The sequence below is a fragment of the Gymnoscopelus braueri genome (genome assembly GCF_963280865.1).
Source record: "Gymnoscopelus braueri genome assembly, chromosome: 3".
Taxonomy (NCBI): Eukaryota; Metazoa; Chordata; class Actinopteri; order Myctophiformes; family Myctophidae; genus Gymnoscopelus; species Gymnoscopelus braueri.
The window spans coordinates 50,724,027-50,746,534 of record NC_137612.1 but is presented as its reverse complement, the minus strand read 5'-3'; the positions used below and the strand labels follow the sequence as shown (position 1 = coordinate 50,746,534).

Below are 22,508 nucleotides of genomic sequence, written 5' to 3'. Positions count from 1 at the left end.
TGGAACATACTGCTGGCCACCTGCCAAGGTCTCTGATTGGTTGAAGAGACATCCTGGACCCATAGCGCCCTCTTCAGGACATGACACCATGAGTATAGCTCCCAGCCAGGCAGATGCTGATGTGATGAGTGTGACAGATTAAGATGTTTCATAGATGAAACATTAGGCTTGATTTATACTTTATTGCACACCAGTGTCACATGACAAATTAGCAGATCTACAAGCACACACTAGTGATGGGCATTGTTGTTCTTTTCAGATTACTGAATCATTCAAATCAGTTCACTAAAACTTCATTTTGAGTTGTGTACAGATGCAAATGGTTGTCTATGTATTAACATTAACATCTATATTGGTTGCCGTTTAAATTTTATTTTGCCGTTTATGACATCTTGATTTGTCTGTTGATGACTAAGAGCTTTTCTTTTGTACAAACATGTATTTTATCATGTATATATGTTGTTGTATGTAATAAAAAAGTCTGTTTTAAGTATAATCTTTTTTAATATAAACTAGAGCCTGACCGATATATAATCCAGCTGATATTTCCATATTTCAGTCAAGGACGACATGTTGCTGGTGAATTGTCCATTTCTTAAATCTCTATTGGTCAAACAAATCCAGTCGGGCTCTGAACATGTTACAATACATACATTTACTACCATGTGAGCTTTCATTGAAGAGAATTTCAACATTATTACAATATTTTTTACAAACTCAAGTGTATCGTTTTATGTTTTATGTTCAGTGTTGTTTTAGCATCCTGTATATTAATGTACACATAATATCTGTCAGGAAATAAATCACTGCTTCATGTAAAAGTACAATACTGGAAATATTTTTTCTTAAATGTAATCTCTTTTACTAAAATATGTTTACAATCTATACAGATGATTAACAATAACAAAACAATGATATTGTTGATGTGTTCACTGTTTTGGAGTGACTTTTAGGCTACAGTAAAAAAAAATGATGGTGGGAGGGGTAATAAAGGAATGGCAGACACAAGTGTAAAAACATCTACAATTGTTTTATTGCCAAACTAAAACTATCCCTGCTATTTATTTACACTTTACAAGCAGCATATGCATCACAAATATAAATGGTTTACATTTATATACATTATTTATATAAAGCCAACTCTTACCGTCCTACAATACATATAACTTTGTTTTACTCATAGTCCGGTCATTTCCATAGTTGTATAAACCTCTGAAGAACTTTAATAAAATATTGTTGATTCAGATACATAAAAAGGTATGTTTGATATAATTGGTTCTAGTATTAAAACTGCTCGACTAGCTCAGTTACAAAGATAGGCATTTAAAAGTTTTAGGTAGTAAGTTGCGATTTTGGCACAATCCCAGACAGTGAATAATAATGCTTAATTTATAGCCTAGGCTTACTCTGTTGTACGACGATATTGCACGCCTAAATCGGCCGATATCTAGAAGCTCAAGCTGTTGTGAGTTTATAGATCGGCTATTTCGCGACAACATCATCGTACAGTGGGGCATAATTAGCCATTTTGCCTGATTTGTGCTCCGTCGCGTGCCTGTGTTGCACGCCGAAAAGAACAGACCTAAAAGCTCTCAACGCGTCGGGATGCAAAGTAGGGCCAGACCATCATGTCGGTTGGCCGATTTGTCGGCCATTACATCGTTATCGACAATTATGCAACCGACTTTGTCACGTTCTTTTACCACTTTCAGAATTGTCAAACATTTTCAACAATAGCAGATCTACAAGATGACAAGTTGTGATCTTGTAGATGAGCTATTTTAAAATGTTCTACTTTTGCTAAACTAATCAAATCTCAGTTTTACAAATTGATTAGAATTGATTTCGCCCTTTTGACCATATTGGTCAACACATCGGTAATCAGTGGTCTAAGGACTCTCCAAAATCAGGACAGGCATCAGACCCAGAAATCTAGCATCCGTCGAGCTCTAATGGGAAGCGTTGAGAGCTCAGGCTTAACCATTCCTTTCCATCATATCCACTGACAAGATAAGGGGGGGAAAGCAAGGGACCGAGTCTGATAAACACAAAACATTTCTTTGTTTACAATCAGTAAGTGAAACAACACGATTATGAAATAAAAGAACAGGGAGAAGAAAAAGAAAAACATTTCAAAAGATGCATTGGTTTACACATGACACATGACATTTGTACTACATTTTGGCTGGTCTGTGACCTCGGAATATGCTTATTCATGTCTAGTACGTTTTGTTCTACACGATCGCTAAACCAGTGGTTCTCAAAGTGGGGTCTGGGGACCCCCAGGGGTCCTTGAGGTGGCTCCCTGGTGGTCCCCAGCGAAATGAGGAACAGTTTAACCACTTTAACCCTATTTTATGATTCGGCTATTTGAAAAAATTGCCAGTCTACAAGCTCACAAGGGGACGCACTGTGAGCTTGTGAAATATTTGGAATCATTTTGAAAAATGTTAACCTCACAAATCTTCTCTGATGGGGTCCCTGGCACGAGATATTTTCACATGGGGGTCCGTGGCCAAATGCACATCAATTTGGGGGTCCTCGACATGAACACTGGTCTAAACGATCAAGCGCTGTCCGTAATGTGTGTGTGTTGCAAGCAGTGTTCTGCAGTTCATCTGCTGTCCAGTTTATGGTTTTCATTGCATCTCAAGTACAAATCACCACAGTACAACACTGCACGTCAATACACTGCACTGCACGATTTCATCATGCACAGTATTACAATAATATCATCACGAATATTAAGCTCTGAGACATCCAATATCACAGTACTGCAGGGGTTTCCCCCACAGCATCACAGTTCACCATGCCAACACCTAGGACACCGACTGGACTATAGAGCTCACCTCCAACACAATGACTTCAAACGCGTATCATTACGGGACGATTTGGCAGGCACCAATATTAACCACTTGAACCCTATGTACTTTGATGTACAGACAATAGGCTCTGTGCACAGCAGCCATATTGGAAAGAAATTGGGCCTCTTCTTACTTCCTTCACAGGTGATACCAATGATACTAATGAAGGCTCTGTTCCATTCTGGTCAAACAGAGTGTGGACCAGGTACCCTCATGGTTCCTTGAGGGGGTTCCAAATGGTACCTTGCGGGTGTGTAACTCTGAGAGTGTACGGGTCCATTTGGTTCCATTTGTACACTCTCAGAGTTATGGGGGTCCCTGAAATTAGAAGGTTTGAGAACCACTGTGCTACACTAAATGGAACAGAGCCTTCATTAGAATCATTGGTAACACCTGTGAAGGAAATAAGGAAGAGGCCCAATTTCTTTCTAATATGGCTGCTGTGCATAGAGCCTATAAGCGAAAAGAGCATGTCGAGAATTCTACATGTTCACAAGGTAGTCTCGTGTAGCCAGACAATCAGAGATCTCTGTATACTGGTATGTCTGGTGACATGTTTCATCTAAAATGTAACAAATGGGCTAAAACTGGGTGGAAACTATTTGGAAATTAAAATAACTGCATCACAGAACCAATGCAAAGACTTTAGAGCGTTCCTTCATATGGGATTGTATCAGGATTGGTTTTCAAATCTGTGGACTAGGCCTGTCACAGTTACATAATCGCCTAATCGCAATTATTTGACATTTCCTAAATAGCAATAGCAATAACATTTTCAAAAACAGTGGACATATTTTCACTATTTATTTATTTTCATTTTCAACTTTTTACAAATGTTGAGTATAAAATGATGGCCTATTTTGGCATAGTACATTATTTAGATTATTGGGTATTGGTCATTGTCAGTCACTTCTTTGTCTATTTAAGTTATTTGTTATATCTGCCTCGCCTAAAAGCCAAGTATTTTTTATGTTCCAATGTTCAATGAAAAAAGGTCAATTAAATCATTAATCGCAATTATTATTCAGTCAAGTTTCATGATCGTGACAGCCCTATTTGTTACAGCTGGTTTTCTCCGGTGTCCGAGCCCGTACATTGAATTTACATTTCCCCGGACGTGTCAGCAGGCAGAGATCTGTGATTGTCTGGCTATGAGAGACTGTTGTAGATTGTGACTGTCGGGCAGAAACCTCTTATCTCCTTCTTTTTTTCTCGTAATTAATACCCTACTTGATCATACTACAGTGTCACACAAAAGTATCAAAAATAGCAGATCTACAAGCTCAAAACGTGGCGCGAAGCGACACGTTTTGAGCTTGTAGATCTGATATTGTTGATATTTTTTAATTTGTATCCTGAAAAGTAAGAGTTTTGGACATATGATGTTTACACCCGACAGAGACGAGATACTAATTCTGCCGAACATTCGCCTAGTTTTCGCCGAATGATCGCCGATTATGACATGCCCAGAATGGGGAGGCTAGGGTTCATTTGATTAATCGAAAGTGAGAAGAAATATCACAATAACAAAAGACAATCACATGTAGCCTATTGTATAATATGTTATCATTATTATCATATTACTTCAAACCAATACGTTTAGGCAAAACTGAGCTCACAAGGATCACAGGTTGTTACTGGTGTTACATTAGTGTCAAATCATACAATTATTTTAACAAAGTTTTAAAATCCTTACGGCATCTATATATTTCTCAAATTTTTCCTAATAATTTTAAAAGTTATATCTTAAATTGACAAACAAACACACATAAAAAAAGTATCGTATCACAAGTATCGTAACAAACCATTAATCAAAGATCGTATACTGTAGTTAAATATTCTGTTCATTGGCATATTTTGCTCGTGGTGAAATTAAAAACATAGATATAGTAGTTAAATAAATATAAACTTCTATTTGTTTTAGTTGTTTTTCCAGTATATCTGCGTGCTGCTCCATATGTTAAAGGCACCAGGGTTGAAGTAGAAAGTCGGATGATATGTGGAATCAAATGTTCTGTGCATGACACATACCTTTGGTAAATAAAACACCACAGGTGCATTGCGTTCTATGCCAGCATTACTTTAAAGCAATTATCCTGTGTTACAAACTGATAGACAGATAATAATAAGTGTGCTGTGTGCTGGTTGGGGGTTCAATTTGTTTAAAAGAAAAACAGGGTGTGTGTGTGTGTGTGTGTGTGTGGGGGGGGGGGGTCATTTTCTTAACCACTTAAGCCCTAGACAAATAGTGAAAATAGCCTATCAACAAGCTCACAATGAGTCGCAATGTGACAAAATGTGAGCTTGTAGATAGAAAAATCTTTGAACACCTTTAACAAGCCTTGACAAATGATGTTAGGGCTAAAAATAGGGACGCAAGGGTTAATGTGGTAACCCCCCCACCCCCTCCTTCCAGCAAATCAAACCCTGCAAAGCAGGATAGTCAACTAAGTCAGTCTGTAAATGCGCCGCTCAGCTAGAGACAGAGGAACAATATCACAGCCTTTGTTGTTCAAAATTCGTATTTGTTGCCAAATCAGTAGGCGTTCGTCTGTTAGAACTGTTGTTCTAATCTAGCATCTATCTTGCATTTAGAAGTCCCCAGACGTATCGGTAGATGGGTATTTACAGTCGTCTGGCAACCCAAGACTACAGTAGTCTCTGACTGTACTACAGACGTCCCCCAAACATGCAGCAGCACTAGCTCTGGTCCATAGCGTTAGCAAGTTCTCCATAACGCTATGCAAGGGACTATGACTTGTCTCATTGGCCGGGTTTATGATGTCGACTTTAGAAGACACTATAGTAAAAAATAAAGACTATACGGTAACACTTTACTTAAAGGTCGGGTCTATAATAATACATTATAAGCTCTGCGGCACAGCACAATATAACCGCCATACTTAGTCAGTTATAAAGTGTCTTCTAAATAAAGACACTTTATAACTGACTACGTATGGAAGTTATAAGGTGCTGTGATGGTCATAATGCATTATGACCAGCATTTACTTCATAAACCTTGTTATAAGTTGTTATGCATAATTATAAACATTTTGGGTAACGATTGTTATGAAGCCTTATAAGAGCATAATAATGCTCATAGACCCGACCTTTAAGTAGTGTGTTACCTAATATACTTTTGCTGCAGTGAGACCTGCAATGTAAAATCCACATCTTTTTTTTTGGGCCATAAAATAAAATATATCCACCAGACAGAGAAACAAACTTCCATTCACTCAATACTGCCACCTGACCAGATTCGGTCAATAGAAAATGTATTGAATGAATGAATGGAAGATTCTCGGTTCTGAGAGGCTTCCCACCAAGGAGAAAATGTCTTTCAACGACCTACAACCGTCTTTGTTTCGGTGAAGCGTCTACTTAATTACATTAGGCATTGTAAACCTGATCAATGAGGAAAAACATAGTCCCTGGCAGAGAGAAGTCAATAATGCTATGGACCAGAGCTACAGCAGCACCCTACGCTACACAGACACATCCTGACTGTCAATTTAACCCTGAGAGCGTCAATATTTACCTTTATAAGTCCAGTTAAACTGACAATAGGGATTATGCTGAGTAGCGCAGTAATATATTTAAAAAAAAAACTTTTGAGTTATTCAGTCATTTATAGTGTGTTTTCTGATGTATTCCTGTCATCAGTTTTACATTATATTATATTGATGAGTTCCCCTACAGTACTAGCTGCAGTTAATGTGTAAAATGTCACGTTGAAATCCATGATTTTGATACAGATAAATAAATAGGAGGCAACAGGAGATGGGTGGGTCAGGCGGCCACCATAAGAAATGTAGCACCCATAGCTACAGGATAGGCCTCTTTTGGCCTTCATGGACGGATTGGACACACTGTCCTACGCATTAATGCTAAGTCACAACAACTTGTTTTAAAAACACCCTGCTTAATCACCGTTATTCCAAAAAGCATAAACCCATACTTGGCTAAATAGAAAGAGAACGTGACATCGACGCCATTGAAAGTAATAGCTGAAAACCTCCCAAGATGGCGCCACCTGTCCATTGAACTCAATGGACGGGGGGCGGGGCGGTCGCTCGTTCTAAATAGAAAGGATTTAGATTTGCTTTTAGAGAGTCATTATGACAGTGGTTCTCAAAGTGGGGTACGGGGACACCCAGGGGTCCTTGGAGGGGTTCCAGGGGGTCCCCAGCAAAAATGAGGAACAGTTGTCAACACTTAAGCCATATTAAAAATGTTCGGGCTATTGAAAAATAGCCGATCTACTGTAAAAGCTCACAATGCGGTTTGTTACAATGTGTTGTGAGCTTGTAGATCTGCTTTTTTTTGTATAAATTTTTTTTATGTTGACACAATGTTGAGAACCCCTCTCTTATGGGGGTCGCTGGAACAAAATCTTTTCAGATGGGAGTCCACGCCCACATCAACATAAATGTGGGGGTCCTTTGACATGAAAATGTTTGAGAACCACTGATTAGTATGAAATGTATTTTGGTTCAAATATGTGTTGCGGTTGTAGCTGAGCAGTATATTGAACAGGATCTCAAGCCCAGTGCGAATCAGGTCCGTATGGTTTGTGTAGTGTGCTCTGCTGTAGTCGTCACCCATCCCTTAGTGGCCTCTAGTGGCCACCTGCAGAATGGCTAGCCCCTGTTGTCCAGTCGACGATGATGAAGCTCAGGCTCATCACCATGAAGGAGACGCCCAACGCAGCGAAACAGGTAGCCTGTGTGTTAGAAAGACAGAAAATACCATTGGCCAGTGGTGGAAAAAGTAAAAGTACCAATACTGCAATATAAAAATACTCTGTTACAAGTAAAAGTCCAGAATAAAAAATGTACTTGAGTAAAAGTACAAAAGTAATGGCATCAAAATGTACTTAAAGTACCAAAAGTAAAAGTACTAAATATTTGAAAATAGCCGATCTACAACCTCACAACGCGTCGCGATGCGACGCGTTGTGAGCTTGTAGATCTGCTATTTTCAAATAGCCTATGTATAAAATAGGGCTAAAGTGGTTAATGTATGTTTCATTATATCATAGCTTATATCTGAAAAGTAACTAGTAACTAAAGTTTTCAAGTAAATGTAGCGGAGTAAAAATTGAGTTAGCTGGTTTCTGCCCGACAGCATTGATATGCTAAATCTAACATGCTGGGAAGATAATTCTATTCATGTTCAAATGATGTGAAGGTAAATCTCTTCAGAGCATGTTGTACTCCCCTTCACACTTCCCCCCCTGTGGGTTAATCCATTATGAATGCATCCGTGTCATTTTAGATTTCTTTGGCTATTCAAAAATAGCAGATATACAAGCTCATATGAGCTTGTAGATCTGCAAAAAAAAAATGTAATCATGCAAATTTGTGCAAATCTTTGAATATATATACTTTTAAAGCGAACATTTGTAACTCAAATCTTAACATCTGGTTGTTTAAAAAAAAAATCTATGTTGCTATAATCAGTGGTTCTCAAACTTCCCCCAGAAGCAAATATTTGAGTAAAAAATGTTTGCTTTAAATAATATATATTCAAAGATTTGCACCCATTTTCCACGATATATATATATATTTTTTGCACCCAGTGCAGTGCAATGAGCTTGTATATCTGCTATTTTTGAATAGCCAAAGAAATCTAAAAATGACAGAGATGCTTTCCCCGGTCTTAACACATTCCATGCCAGAGTTTAATCTCATAATGTACTCACCAGTGCCAGCGTTTTATTGTTGTTTTTTTGTTTTTTTCATGTCGCCACAGACCTCGCTAAATAAGTTAAAAGTGCGCGTTCATTTGGTTCTAAACACACAGCGGATCTGTGAGAAACGGCCAGCGAAAATAGTTTCCAAATGCGAGCCGCCATCTTGAAGATACAGTGGATCAACGCTAAACAGTGATCAGCGAGGAGAAAAACAACAACCGAGAAAATCGAGTTTTAAACAGGATCCCAGACAGGAAGCGGATACGATCGAAAAAAACTGAACCCGAATAATTCTGTTTCCGACCGGAAACGGAAATGGATGAAAAAAAATCGGAAAGTGCACCTGGGGCAATTTCAATGGGAATCGGTGGTTCGCGTAGATCTACGCGACTGGCACGCTGCGGCTTTAAATAGGTTCGCGTAGATCTACGCGACTGGCATTCAATGTGTTAATAGATTAAGTCAGGAAGGCAAGCATCTACAAACTTCAGGTTGCTTATAATGATTACAATGTGTATACCGTTGGTGGTGCAGTGCAAGTGATTTGTTTTGTAATGTAAGAGTCAACACTTTGGGGGTGTATAATTTGGGGGTCCTTGACATGAAAATGTTTGAGAAGCACTCATCTAGAAGGTTACAGAGTGCACATGTTTAGGTCAGGGTGAAAGGATGTGTGGTGCTCACTATTATCTTGGGTCTAGACGTCATAGGTTCATCTTCTTCAGGAACTATACGGATGTAGAAGACAGCTGGGAAGATGAAGATGAGGCAGGGAGCAGATGTTGCACCTGGTCAGAGAATGAGAGAAGTTAAGCACTTAATATGATGGGCTATTATTAAAATAAAATAAAAATCCTGTTTACTAAAGAGCTAGAGAGACGGGAAAATCCCGTCTATAACAATGATAACTCTATCAGAATATAGAGCTATTTAACACTTAGTTTAACAACAACAACAACAACAACAAAACACTTACATCCCCTTTAAATTAATTTAAATTCTTTAAAATGTTCGCCTACAATGACATGGCAAAATAGGGAGGCCAGGTTAGAAACAGGCACAAATGGTTGTTGGAGTTCAAACACAGAACTGAGGTCACAACAACAGCTGTGTGCTCTACTGACAGTGTGTGTCAAGAAAGAGTGTATGCAATACATATTTTGTGTGCGTGCGTGCGTGCGTGCGTGCGTGCGTGCGTGCGTGCGTGCGTGCGTGCGTGCGTGCGTGCGTGCGTGCGTGCGTGCGTGTTTGCATGTGTGTGTAAGTGTGCACGTGCGTGTGTGCATCCACGTGCTGTGAACAGTTCCGTGAACTCTGGAACAACACTATTGACTCTGTCCGCGTGTTTACCAGGCTGATGCAACACACACCCGTCACAGCTTTTTAGTTTTCCTTTAAAGACGAGGTCAGAGGTATCAGAAGCTAAAACAAACCAGGCACCGTCAACCAGTGTTGGGCAATAACTTATAATATTACTACGGATTAAAATAGGCAAAACAGTCTCTCGCGTGGTTCGGTGGTAAAGCGCCGGCCGACCACCGGCTTATGGGTTAAAATCCACCGCGGTGCATCCGGCTTTGTCGAGCGCCTCTATACGAATACGAACACAATTGTTCGTGTTCGGGGAACGCGGGCCGCTATTGCGTCGGTGCATAATCACCCTGTCGGGCTTTAAATTTCAATAATGACCACCTCCTCATACATTATCCCTTGCTTAATCCACGAGCCCATGCAAGCAGCAGCAGTTGGATGGCGGTACTAACCGATGATGCCAAAGATGCCCAGGATGTCGGGAGCGAAGATGACCAGCATGTTGATTATGCTGAGCAGAATGACGGCGATGGCGGTGTGTCGCAGCCAGTTGAAGCTACAGCTGGGGAAAAACATATGCTGGATGGCCCTGCGCACCTGCAGGACGCAAATGTACCAGATCATCAGCACACATACTTGATTTACATTTTACAATTCAGGCATTTAGCAGGTCTACGCTCTTATCTAGAGCAACTTAGTTAAGTGCCAGATCGGAATAAGCAGACTGGCACTAGTCAATAAACAACAAGGTAAATACAGTCACATAAGTAGAGCGCAGAGAGAACAATGTAGTGTCTCAAAGAAACTATAGGATACCAGCTAAACAATGAATCTCTCAAAATAACTTTCTGTTAGGCATGTAACGATTTATCGTAAATCGATTAAAATCGATTCAAACTGTTGACAATTTAAATCGATTTAATACAAAATGTATCGCGATGCAAACAGCAGAGGGCACGTTAAAAAAAATGTTTTCAGTCATTTGCTACTGTAGAGTAAAGAGGATAAGAGAAAACACAGTATTATAAAAAATAAAAAAAAGAGAAGAGAAGAGAAGAAAAGAAAATACTGGATTTGTGTAAGAGGAAAAAAATAAAAGATTTCAGTTTCATTTGCCTGGAAAATAACTTTGTGTTTAAAAAATCATGAAAATCGTATCGTGAATCTAGTATTGTGATTCGCATCGTATCTTAAGTTGAGAGACAAAAATAACAAAAGCATGTGGACAAGTAACCGAGACTGATCTGCATGGTACATATATCTATACTCGATCGCACAACACACCGTTGTGCGCTCAAGTTTGCTGACAAGCGACACATTGTACGACGGCGTCCCTGTATATATATATGTATTCAAAATGGCAGAGGCCACGTCTAACGTACAGGGAACAGCACAATGGGGACAGTCAGCGTGACGGCGGTGAGAACGGCCACTCTCACACACAGGATCAGAGTGTCGTAAGGGTCGATGCGACTGTACGTGTGCAGCAGCTCAGGCTCCACCTTACCTATGAGAATGGAAAGACACAACGTTTCATGGACACAATTCTCTTTATCCTGAATGGTAAATGTTGAATATGGTATTTTCTGAACACTGTAATTTTAATTTCAATCGCAGAGTTTGATATACATTGGTACCCCATTGCCTTTTTTGTAGATGTGCTATTTTGGCAACTTTTAAGAAAGTTTGAAAGTGAAAGTGGTTATGTCTGTCAGTGAGTTTACATAAATAGTGAACCAATGCAAAGTATTGACAACAGTGTTCACCCTGTGAGCTTTGACTAAACCATCATTACATTGGAACACGGGTTCCTTTTTCCCCATTTCCTGAAAAGCAACGGTTGAGAACATACTAAGGTTTCCTCCCGACAGCAAAGATATGCATTTGTGTCAATAAAGATGTCAATCAATCAGCAGGAGAGATATTGTGGTTTGAGCTTCAGGCAATAGGCTACCTCTTGTCAATCAGTATTGTTCCACAAGTGCTACGCAAATAAGGTTACTTAATTATTAGTATATATACTGTATATTATTGTTTTTAAGTGCTGTTAAACAATATAGATTCATTCACCACAAGAGGGAGTAAGGACCTTATCGTTTAGAAAGCAACACAAGTATTTCTTTTTTGCTTCTAGGCTAGCTAATCTAAAGAACAAGGGAACAAGGAACTGCACATGCAGTATGACTCCTTTTAGAAAGATATGGATTATGCTATGCTACAGTGTTATGCAAATAAGGATTATTATATTATTAGTTTATATTATTGTTTAGAAGTGACGTGAAACAACTTAAATTCACCACAAGAGGGAGCGATTACCCTGTATCTACAAAGCAACACAAGCCAAACAATATGTCCTGGAACAACATACAATGTAACCTCATATACCCTGTACTGGAGATATTGTCGCTGTTGGGCAGAAACCTTGTATGAGCGAAAACACAACTTTTCAGGAAATGGAAAAAATAACCTGTGTTCCCATGTAGTTATTATTCAGTCACAAGCTCTCGTAAATGCTTTTCATTGGTAAAATAATTATAAAACGCACAGACAAACTTAATCGCTTTCACTTACCATATCACAGTGAAACAGACAGACGTTGTAGCAACTTTCAACTTTCCTACAGAACCGTCCCTGGATTCTGGACACAAAATTGTACCAATTTTTCAAGACTAGTCAAAATAGCCGATCTACAAGCACACAACGTGTCACATCGCGGCACAACGTGAGTTTGTAGATAAAGGCCAGGGGTGATATGCTCTTACCATAGAAGGTCAGGTAGCCAAAGAGGGCAGCCAGGAAGTACATGGTGTACATGACAAGAATGGATATATTAGACACCTGTTGCATCCTCTTCTTAGTGGGACTGAAATGACACACACAGATAAGACAGTTAGGGGAATGTCACAGTTCTGCTCCGCCATGTGTGGAACGCACATCGCTCCAGCTCAACAGAAAATACATTTTCAGGTCGGGATTTATTTTTTTATTTATTTTTATTATTTATTTGCACATTTAAAACAACACAACAAACAAAGCAACAGCATGATATTGTGTTGGATGTGCAGGTGAGATTTAGAAAACCCTTTTGGGTTTATAAGGTTAATCTCACCTCACTTGAGGTGGGATACCAATTTGGTTTAAACCATTAAAGGGATATTTCACTTTCAAAAAAACTTTTGGTGATTTTATCATCTACTCAGGCCTTTGTGAGCCCCCAGACAGTTTTTAAGTTGCTCGATTCAGTATTTAGATATTTGATATTCATTTTATCAGACACGCCCCCTTCCTATACAAACCCATTGTAACTTCAAACTCCATTTTAACCATGTTAGATTCATCAAAACCACCTGTCCTTGGTTCTGGTGACTCACCCTGCCCTCCTAATGCGTGAGGGGGGCGCGTTTTTCCGATATCTTTTTTCATTTTTTTTTTTTTCATTTTTTTTTCATTTTCCAAAAAATATATAAAAAATAAATGAAAAAAGTAATTAGGATTACTTTTTTCATGGATTTGCTAAGCTCTTTAATAGAGACCTGTTACTGAACAAACACTCAATGAGTGCTATTGGAACATAGATCAATGTAACCCTTATTTTAGCCGAAAAAAATAAACCCCCTTGAAGCTTAAGGAAACAGATACCAGGTACCACAGTGTGACACTGTAAATGAAGTGTGTCTTACTTGCGGAGCTCGGTGTAGATGGGTAGCACCTCTGGATGGCACACGAATGCAAAGGCCAGGATGGGAACTGTGTATGCCGTCTGTAATGACATGCATGCACAACCATACGTCATATATCATTAGATGAGACACAACTGTAACAAGCCGTCTGTTTGTATGTAAAGTACAGTGTGTCATTCTGTTTGTAATGACACAATAAACCGTATCATCAAATCACAACACAAGTCCATGAAACACATGCTACTTATTTATCATAAAGGATGAGACTAGGGATGCACCGATATGGAAATTCTTGTCCGATACCGATGTTTAAAATAACAATTTAGCCGATATTACTATATACTGATACGATATTTGTTTATTTCGGATTACGGCAAATATCGTCCGATACCGACATGTGGCCGATATATCGGTGCATCCCTAGATGAGACTGATTGATTAACTTTGGAAGTTTGTGTCATCAAGTATTTCGATTCCCTCATTGTGTTTCCTTGGTGACATAACATTACAATGTGAATTGATATTGATGTTTGGCATTTGGTTCCAGTGGCATGTCTAGGGGGTGGCCTGAGGTGGCACGTGCCACCCCTGGAATATGAGGTGCCACCCCATTGCACACGGAAATACACTCTGTGAGAGCGCTGGAGTGCTTCCGGTACCACAATGGAAACAAGCCCCCCGGGGATTTTTTTATTTTAGACTTATATAACTTTTTTTTTTTGGGTTGTTCTTTACTGTACTGCCGTACCGTTTTCAAACTGGTTAATAAAGTATTCAATCACTCACTCACTCACTCACTCACTCACTCACTCACTCACTCACTCACTCAATCAACCAATCAGTCAGTCATTCAGTCAATCAATCAATCAATAAATCGTTCTGAATAACTGCTCGGAGCAGTGGCGGCTTGTTGGCTTTCAGAGTATCTAAACATTTGTGTCAACAATGGCGGTCGAATGAAGTTTCATTGCAAAATGTGATGGTTGTGGCTTCTTCTCTAGATGATGACATGTCTACCTGTGAGTTCATGGTGAACATGTCTACCTGTGAGTTCATGGTGAACATGCGCGGTGGGCAGTGGGAATCATCCTCAGCCTCGTGCACCAGGCCGTTGTGGGCGATGGCGGAGGCGTTCAGGTGGAGGTGTGCCGCCGTGGTGTTAGACGTGTACTCCTCGAATGGACAGGGAATCTGGAACTTCTTGTAGATAACCTGCAGAGAGACATGGACCACTTAAACCCTCGATACTTAGTAAACTGGACCCCATGGGTTGTCTCTGTACTTGGAGTGCTCTTTTCAATTCTGACTACACCTATAATGTCTTTTGGCTAATGTCCCCCCCAGAACATGGATGCTGGGGTTCAAATGGTTAAAGGAGCACTTCACCCATTTTCAACCTTGTCTTCAACGGTCCTCACTAATAAGATGCCACCATTCCAGTCTACTCATTCCAGTGTCTCATTGGCAGGCTGTGGACAGTTCAGAAACCTGCCTACCAATGACATCATCGCTGGGGATTCCAAGCTAATAGAAACTACAGCCTTTCTCTTCCTGGAAAGTTAGCATGCTGAAATAGACCACTGTTTGTTTGTTCTTGCATCAATAAAGAGTAGAAATAAAGTTTTAAATCTTGTCCGAAATGACCAAACCTGCCTACCGATGATGTCACTGGTAGGCAGGTTTCTGCACTGTCCACAGCCCTCCCCAAAGTGACTAGACAACCTCTCCTCTAACCACATATGTACAGTATGTCATATTATATATTTTGTCATATGGCAGTGTACCATGGTGAAAACAGCCAATCTACAAGCTTATAATGATATGCCCAAAATAGGGATGCCAGGTTGAGAGTGGATAAAGGGGGGGGGGGGTGTCAGAGAAAACAAACGGCAGCTTTTGGAGATATGAACGCATTGCGATGCAACACGTTGTTCGCTTGGAAAAAAACTGTTTTTTTTCTTCCCGGCAAGTCACACCGTTGTGCGATGTAGTAAATTAAGCCAAAGGGGAGGTGAGCGAGGGTGTCTCAGAAAAAAACCCATTTCACGGCAGATTAGTGTGAGTCAGTCTCAAGCACTTTGGTTTCCCTCCCCTTCTCCCCTTTGATGTCCTATAATAAGCAGCTCTAACATTCCTCTATCAACCCGAGCCCGAATACCACATACTGCTGCAGACAGCGCTGTGTAGTGGGATTAAAAAGTGATGCCAAATCAGACAAGTCAGCAAAAAAACAACACACCCCATACAGAGCGCAGTCCGTGACGAATGCCTGCCTGCCTGCCAGGCATACGGCCATGCACCATGCACTCACTGCAGTGAGGAAATGCCCCGTTATGCTTGGTTTCGCGCCGGTGTCGCGCTACCTACCGGTGGTGGACAGTAACTAAGTACATTTACTCGAGTGCTTAAGTAATTATTTTGAGTATCTGTACTTGACATGGGTATTTATTTATTTATTTCCCCCCAAAAATTGGAAGCCTATGACCGTCACAGTTTCACTACATTTCAAAGACAACTATTCTGCCTTACAAGGCCAAAGTGTAACTACGTTTTTGGACACACTGACTAATTTGTTTATCCCAAATTAGCCTTCGTGATTTTGAGGGGGAAATAATTACCTCAAGAACAGCTATACAATTAGTGTATATCACTTATTTGCTGATAACCCATTTTGCAGACAAATTGAAACACTTTTAAACCCTTTTATCAGTTAATTTGTTTTGCATGGTTACTGCACTTTGGCTTTGTAGGGCAGGCAGTATTGTTCTTGTGACTCCCACTACATTTCTAGGAAGGGAGCCAAACTTACAAAAATACATTATGAATAATCACTGCCCACCACTGCGGACAGAGGAAGAGCTAGCATCCAGCCACTTACTGCGGAGAGGAAGAAGACCATGCAGCCGAGAGAGAAGCCACTGGTGTAGCCCAGGTAACCTGTGGAGAGAGAACAAATGGCAGCCTTTAAACATCACAGCTCCCTATCATTTAGGGAGCTGTTGGACATTGAACTTGTGGAAGGAAACACGACTAGCGGAATCACTGCATTAGAAAGATGAAAGAGGCTTTGGAAATGACTGCTGTCGGGCAGAAACCTCTTATCTTCATATTTTAACTTATTTTTATTTTTTTCGTAAATGAATACTACAGTGTCACACAAACTCTTATAGATCTGCTATTTTTGCTATTTTTGAATTTGAATCCTGAAAAGTGAACAGTTTTGGACATTTCCACCCGACATTAACGAAATGTTAATTTCGAGATTGTACCAGAGGGTCCCCCGATTTTTTGGGGGGAAAATGTTTGAAAAATATCAAAAATGTTTGGAACGTTTTGACTAATTTGGATAATTCTTCTGCTTAAATCTTATCTTCTGGTGGTCCCTGGCAGAAAACATTTTCAGATGGGGGTCGGTGGCCAATTACATATGAATTTGGGGGTCCTTGACATGAAAAGGTTTGAGAAGCACCGCTTTAGAGGTGACATGACAACAGGGAGGGGTTGTACTCACCAAGCTGTTTCATCAGAGCCAGGGGCAGGATGATGCTGGCAGAGACCATGATGACCAGGTAGTTGCCATTCAGATACCACAGACTGGAATGTAATTTTAAAAAAGTTAAGTGATTATTCTAGATTCACACATGAAGGGAAATATTTCAAGCCTTTGCTTTTCTCATTTTAAACTTGATGATTAGCTCATGAAAATAAAACATTTAGTATCTCAGAATATCTCAAAAGTATACCTGTAATGAATTAATTCCTTATATCACAATAATAATAATATACATTTTTGATAATGAAATGATACTTTTTATTTTATTAATTTGTTCCTCGTTTATTCCTTGCACGCACATGAACTTTTCCATGATATTCAAAATGTTTGACAAGCACCTGTAATGTGCAATGTTGGTGCACTCAACAACAATAACAAAACAACAACGAGAGCAATGTAGACAGAACATCACATTTAAGTTGAAAGGTTGTGCATACCCTCTCTTTTGTATAAAAGTATAAGAAACAATGGACCACTTTCAACCTGGCATCCCTATTTTGGGCATGTAATAATAAGGGAAGATTTACACACATTTTCAAAGAATTTCAAAAGTCTTTGAAAATAGTAAAACATTGTTGTGAGCTTTTAGATCGGCTATTTTCGTCACTCGACACCGTCGCACGACAAAGTATAAAATGCGGCTTGGGCATTAATAAGCGATTAATATCCAGCCTGAAAACTGATGACGGAAAAACTTTGTTGCATAAGGCCAAAGCGTTATTGCATAAGGAGACATTTTTTTGTTGCATAAGTCTGGTGATTTGTGTGACAACTCAAGAGGCACGGCAAGAGTGCCGGTGACATATACATGTACATGACACCGACACTGTCAGTGACTCTTATGTCACCCCCCCCCCCTTCCCCCCAACCCAAACATCATCAAGTAGAAGCTAAGCAGCCATAACCCATCCAGACACACTGTAATATCGCCCCTTCACAGGCCTTCCAAACATTCTGGGCCCTCTTAAAGCCATTGACCTCACAGAGGTTCTGGAGCGGGGTGGCCGAGGCAAGGCAAGGTTTATTATATACATATATATGTTCACAGGATACATTTCATTACCAATGCAATTCACAGTGCTTTACACAAAACATTTGAGCATGAATCCATCACTACAGCAAAATAAACACATTATTATGAAAGGACATTTGGACCTAATAAAAATGAAAACTAGGGAAAAAAGAGGGGGGGGGGAGAAAGAAAGAATAAGGAAGCAAAATTACATATTTTTTGCTTTTTGCTTAAAATAACTAAGACTTGTAGCAGACCTGCAGTTTTCGGGGAGTTAGTGGTGGTGCATGAAAACGGAATGCTGCTTCTCTACGTTTGGTTCTGATTCTGGGGAGAGAAACCTCACCTGTCCCAGCTGACCTGAGAGGTGTGGATGATTTGTGATACAGCACAAGACCAGAAATGTGTTTAATCATTTCACCATTCAATGCTTTATAACACAGAGTAGGCTATGTGAGTAGAACCTCCATTCAGAGACACCTACACACTTAACCACTTTTAATTTCACTTAAAAAAAAAAAAAGTGTATTGCAAAAAAGTTGGTTATGATGCATCGTGCGCTTGGAGATGAGCTTTTTCAGCTACTTTTGTGCGACCCTTTTGTATGACGAAGTAGGACATTCATTTACGAAAAAACTTTAAAAGTTTAAATATGGAGATACAAGGTTTCTAGCCCGACTGCGGCGATATGTGTGTTATGATGACATACAGTACTTATAACACCATGGTTAAGCACTCTCACAGGCATTGTGTGTTCAGCCTAGAGGTTTAAAAGGCAAGACCACTTTGGTCTGAGGTTTGGGTTGTGTAGTTATCTTGCCATGATGTAACTCCAAAGGTGGACAAGAAATCTAAAATAATTGCTCCATTGAATAGAAATTGATAATTCAAAATATGCTCCTCATTGACCTACATTGTACGCTGAAACAGCTCTCAAAGTCACTCTTTTAGCAAGTAAACTAACGTAAACAAAGTTGATTCACACAATATAGAACATCACCAAACCCAGTACTGTTTTTTTTTTAAATAAAGATGTAAACTTCCTGTTTTACTATTTGAAGATTCGGATCCAGATCCGGATCCGTGGATCCAGTCCGAGTTTTCTTCCTAATAAAAATAGTGACATCAACAGGAAGTTGACATTTTTATAAATAAAAACAAACAGTACTGGGTTTGGTGATGTTCTATATTGTCTGAATCAACGTTGTTTATGTTCGTTATGTGCTAAAAGAGTGACTTTGAGAGCTGTTTTACCATACAAGTCAATGAGGAGCATATCTTGAATTATCAATTTCTAATCAATGGAGCAATTATTTTTGATTTCTTGTCCACCTTTGGAGTTACATCATGGCAAGGTAACTACACAACCCAAACCTCAGACCAAAGTGGTCTTGCCCTTTAAACCCCCTCACTGGGCTCATGTTGTCTCTCAAATCCTGGCTATCGCAGACTGGTTGTGACATAATAGCCCCCGGGGTTACGATGTTGAGCCAGTTTATTCTTAACCCTCTCAACAACGATCGCCTCGCTACTGGATCCATTGATCCACTTGATCTGTGCAGGGCTCAAGTGCACTGGGGGATGTGGGGGGTGGATGGGGTGCAGAGGGCATGTCCCTTGACAGCAGAGGAAGTCCCATGTCCTTTGTAGGAGCCATCGGTCAGCGGGGTCAAGATGATCCGTTTTCATTAGGGCCGCGGTGGAAGGTAACTAAAGTACATTTACTTAATTACTGTACTTAAAGGACCACGTCACCCATTTTCATATATGGTCCTTACTAATGCTCATTATAATATGGTACCATTTTTGGCTACTGGCTCTGTGTCTCAGAGGAGGAAACCCGCCTACCAGTGACATCATCGGTATGTGGTGGTTTGGTCATTTAAAATCAGATTTCAAATGTTTCATTAAATTTGTGTATTAATGCAAGAACAATGGCTTCTATTATAGCATACTAACTGTCCTTGAATAGAAAGCCTGCAGTTTCTATTAGTTTGGATTCTGCATCGATGATGTCACTGGTGGGTTTCTGTCCACAGCCCTACTCTGAGAGACAGAATGGACCAACTATCTGAAGATAGATTGAAAATGGTTGAAGTGGTCATTTAAGTACAGTTTTGAGATACTTTTACTTTACTTGAATATTTCCCTTTTTCTCCTTTTTTCTGGTTTAAACTTCTACTCCACTACATCTCAGAGGCAAATATGCACTTTTTGCTCCACCACAAATATTTTAACATTTAGGCTACAAGTCACTTATTTAGATTTAGATTTATAATTACAAAACATAACTTAACCACTTAAGCCTTTTTATAACCATTTTATACTTTGGCTATTTTCAATCTACAAGCTCACACACATCGCGACTCATTTGTTATCCAATGAATACATTGTATTGCGCGTGCAGTCTTTTCCTGTCAGGCAGTAATCATGCTGGCTGAGAGGTATCTAAACCTGCCTGACCACAGTCTAGCAACAAAGTTGTATCCCCAATAAATCTATATAAATAGCATTAGAGGATTATCCCCTATTGCTATTAATATGTTTATATTAGAATAAACATCAGCTCAGTGGCCTTGTGGTTAGAGTGTCCCACCTGACAAAGTTCACGAAGGGTTCAATCCCCGGCCAAGTCATACCAAAGATTACCAGTGGTGGAAAAAGTACTCGAATGTTTTACTTAAGTAAAAGTATCAATACTGCAATGTAGAAGTACTCTGTTACAAGTAAAAGTCCGGAATTCAAAATTTACTTGAGGATAAGTACAAAAGTATTGGTATCAAAATGTACTTAAAGTACCAAAAGTAAAAGTACTAAAATGTTTGAAAATAGCCTAGGTATGAAACAGGGCTAAAGGGGCACGGTGGCGCAGTCGGTAGTGCTGTCGCCTCACAGCTAGAAGGTCCTGGGTTCGATTCCTGCCGGGGACGCTGTGGGCTGGGGGCGTGTCTGGGGGCGTGTCTTCTCCTCCGCGTCACCAGCGCCCATACCCTAGGTGGGGTTGGCGAAAGGGCCTACTCTGTGTGGAGTTTGAATGTTCTCCCCGTGTCTCCTAGGGTAGTTAATACCCTCTCCTCACTATACTGCCTCCCCCTGGTCAGCCGGGGCACCTGATGGAGGGGAAGGGAACTGGTTGGAATAACGTGTTCTTTCCACGCGCTACGTCCAACCAGGGAAACTCCCCCCTGTCAGGTGACAAGAAGGTCAGTTGGCTCTCATGCATTGAAGGAGGCATGAGCTTGGCCCTGGCCTCCCTAGGCTGGTGAGGGGAGTGTAGTGCCCGCAGGATCACTTAGCAAATTGGCACCGGTGAAAAAAGGGTTACAAAATCGAGGGATAAAAAATATTTATGAAATAGGGCTAAAGTGGTTAATGTATGTTTTATAATGTAATAATGTATATCTGCAAAGAAACTAGTAACTAAAATGTTCAAATAATTGTAGTGGAGTAAAAGTACAATATTTTCATCCGAGATGTAGTGGAGTAGAAGTAAAAGTATAGACAATTGGAAATACTCCAGTAAAGTTAAAGTACCTCAAAATTGTACTTAAGTACAGTACTTGAGTAAATGTACTTAGTTACTTTACACCACTGGTAGCGCGGTGCACAAGATTAGCTTCTCACCGACAGACAGACAGACAGACAGACAGACAGACAGACAGACAGACTCACGGACAGGACAGACCATTCCGGGGGGGTTGAACTTGTACATTGTGTGACTTACTAGCGTCATGTCCATGAGGTGTACTTTTGTACATCAAGCTGCCTCACATTAAGGGAACAGGAGAAAGGCTCCTGACCTTATGGGGCCACATGGCTCGTGAACCATTGGTTCCCAAGGCTACAAACGTATTTACAATAAACACCTTGTCAAGCATCACGCTTGACGTCATACCTAGATAGATAACACTGAAATAACACTCGTCTCACTGCAGCTGTCATGCGTCCTCGTGCATTCACCACATGGAGATGTGTTGCTACTAGACACGTTCACGTTCAAATTATTTGTGTTTGTTTTGTTGTTTTGCAGGCATGTAGGGGTGCCATACTTAAATACCACTTAAACCCTAGTTGACCCAGGTCCCCTCGGGGCTCTAATATATTATACTATAGGTCCTCTCCTTTTTGCCCTCTAAACCAACAAATCTCTTTGCCTTGCGTTGAGACCCGTGGCGGTGGTGGTGAGCTTGTAGATCTGCTATTTTTTGCTGAATGTTCATCCCAGAGTAGGGACAGTAGGGTTCAACTGAATAATCAAACAAATCAATTTAATCGATTATTTATTTATTTATTTTCTCCAAAAAGTAAAAAAAACAAAAAAAGGTAAGAAAACAATCGACAGTTGCAGCCCTACAGGCCTGTAATGCCCCCCCCCCCATGTTTGGCATGAATC

The 22,508-nt window shown here is 40.1% G+C and overlaps 2 protein-coding genes across 7 annotated transcripts in view; one reads left to right on the top strand and one right to left on the bottom strand.

The window, feature by feature from the left end:
- Nucleotides 1–853, top strand: part of LOC308082703 (GTPase IMAP family member 8-like) — a 13,428-nt gene extending 12,575 nt beyond the window's left edge. The window contains exon 8 of one of the 3 annotated variants that reach the window (XM_080424664.1): nucleotides 1–853. This exon is cut by the window's left edge and continues 4 nt beyond it. The gene's annotated coding sequence lies outside the window, so the exon portion shown is untranslated. The other 2 variants (XM_080424663.1, XM_080424665.1) reach the window with 2 other exon arrangements.
- Nucleotides 854–4,192: 3,339 nt separating this feature from the next.
- Nucleotides 4,193–22,508, bottom strand: part of slc38a3b (solute carrier family 38 member 3b) — a 51,624-nt gene continuing 33,308 nt past the window's right edge. For all 4 annotated transcript variants that reach the window (XM_080425076.1, XM_080425077.1, XM_080425078.1 and 1 more), the window contains 9 exons: nucleotides 17,062–17,144; nucleotides 16,429–16,487; nucleotides 14,595–14,762; nucleotides 13,551–13,630; nucleotides 12,633–12,733; nucleotides 11,253–11,377; nucleotides 10,323–10,467; nucleotides 9,244–9,347; nucleotides 4,193–7,587 (listed from right to left, as the gene is read on the bottom strand). In XM_080425076.1, coding sequence (XP_080281202.1) covers nucleotides 7,483–7,587; nucleotides 9,244–9,347; nucleotides 10,323–10,467; nucleotides 11,253–11,377; nucleotides 12,633–12,733; nucleotides 13,551–13,630; nucleotides 14,595–14,762; nucleotides 16,429–16,487; nucleotides 17,062–17,144 — 970 coding nt within the window. In that variant the 3' untranslated portion in view covers nucleotides 4,193–7,482. The remainder of the gene's footprint in view (nucleotides 7,588–9,243; nucleotides 9,348–10,322; nucleotides 10,468–11,252; nucleotides 11,378–12,632; nucleotides 12,734–13,550; nucleotides 13,631–14,594; nucleotides 14,763–16,428; nucleotides 16,488–17,061; nucleotides 17,145–22,508) is intronic.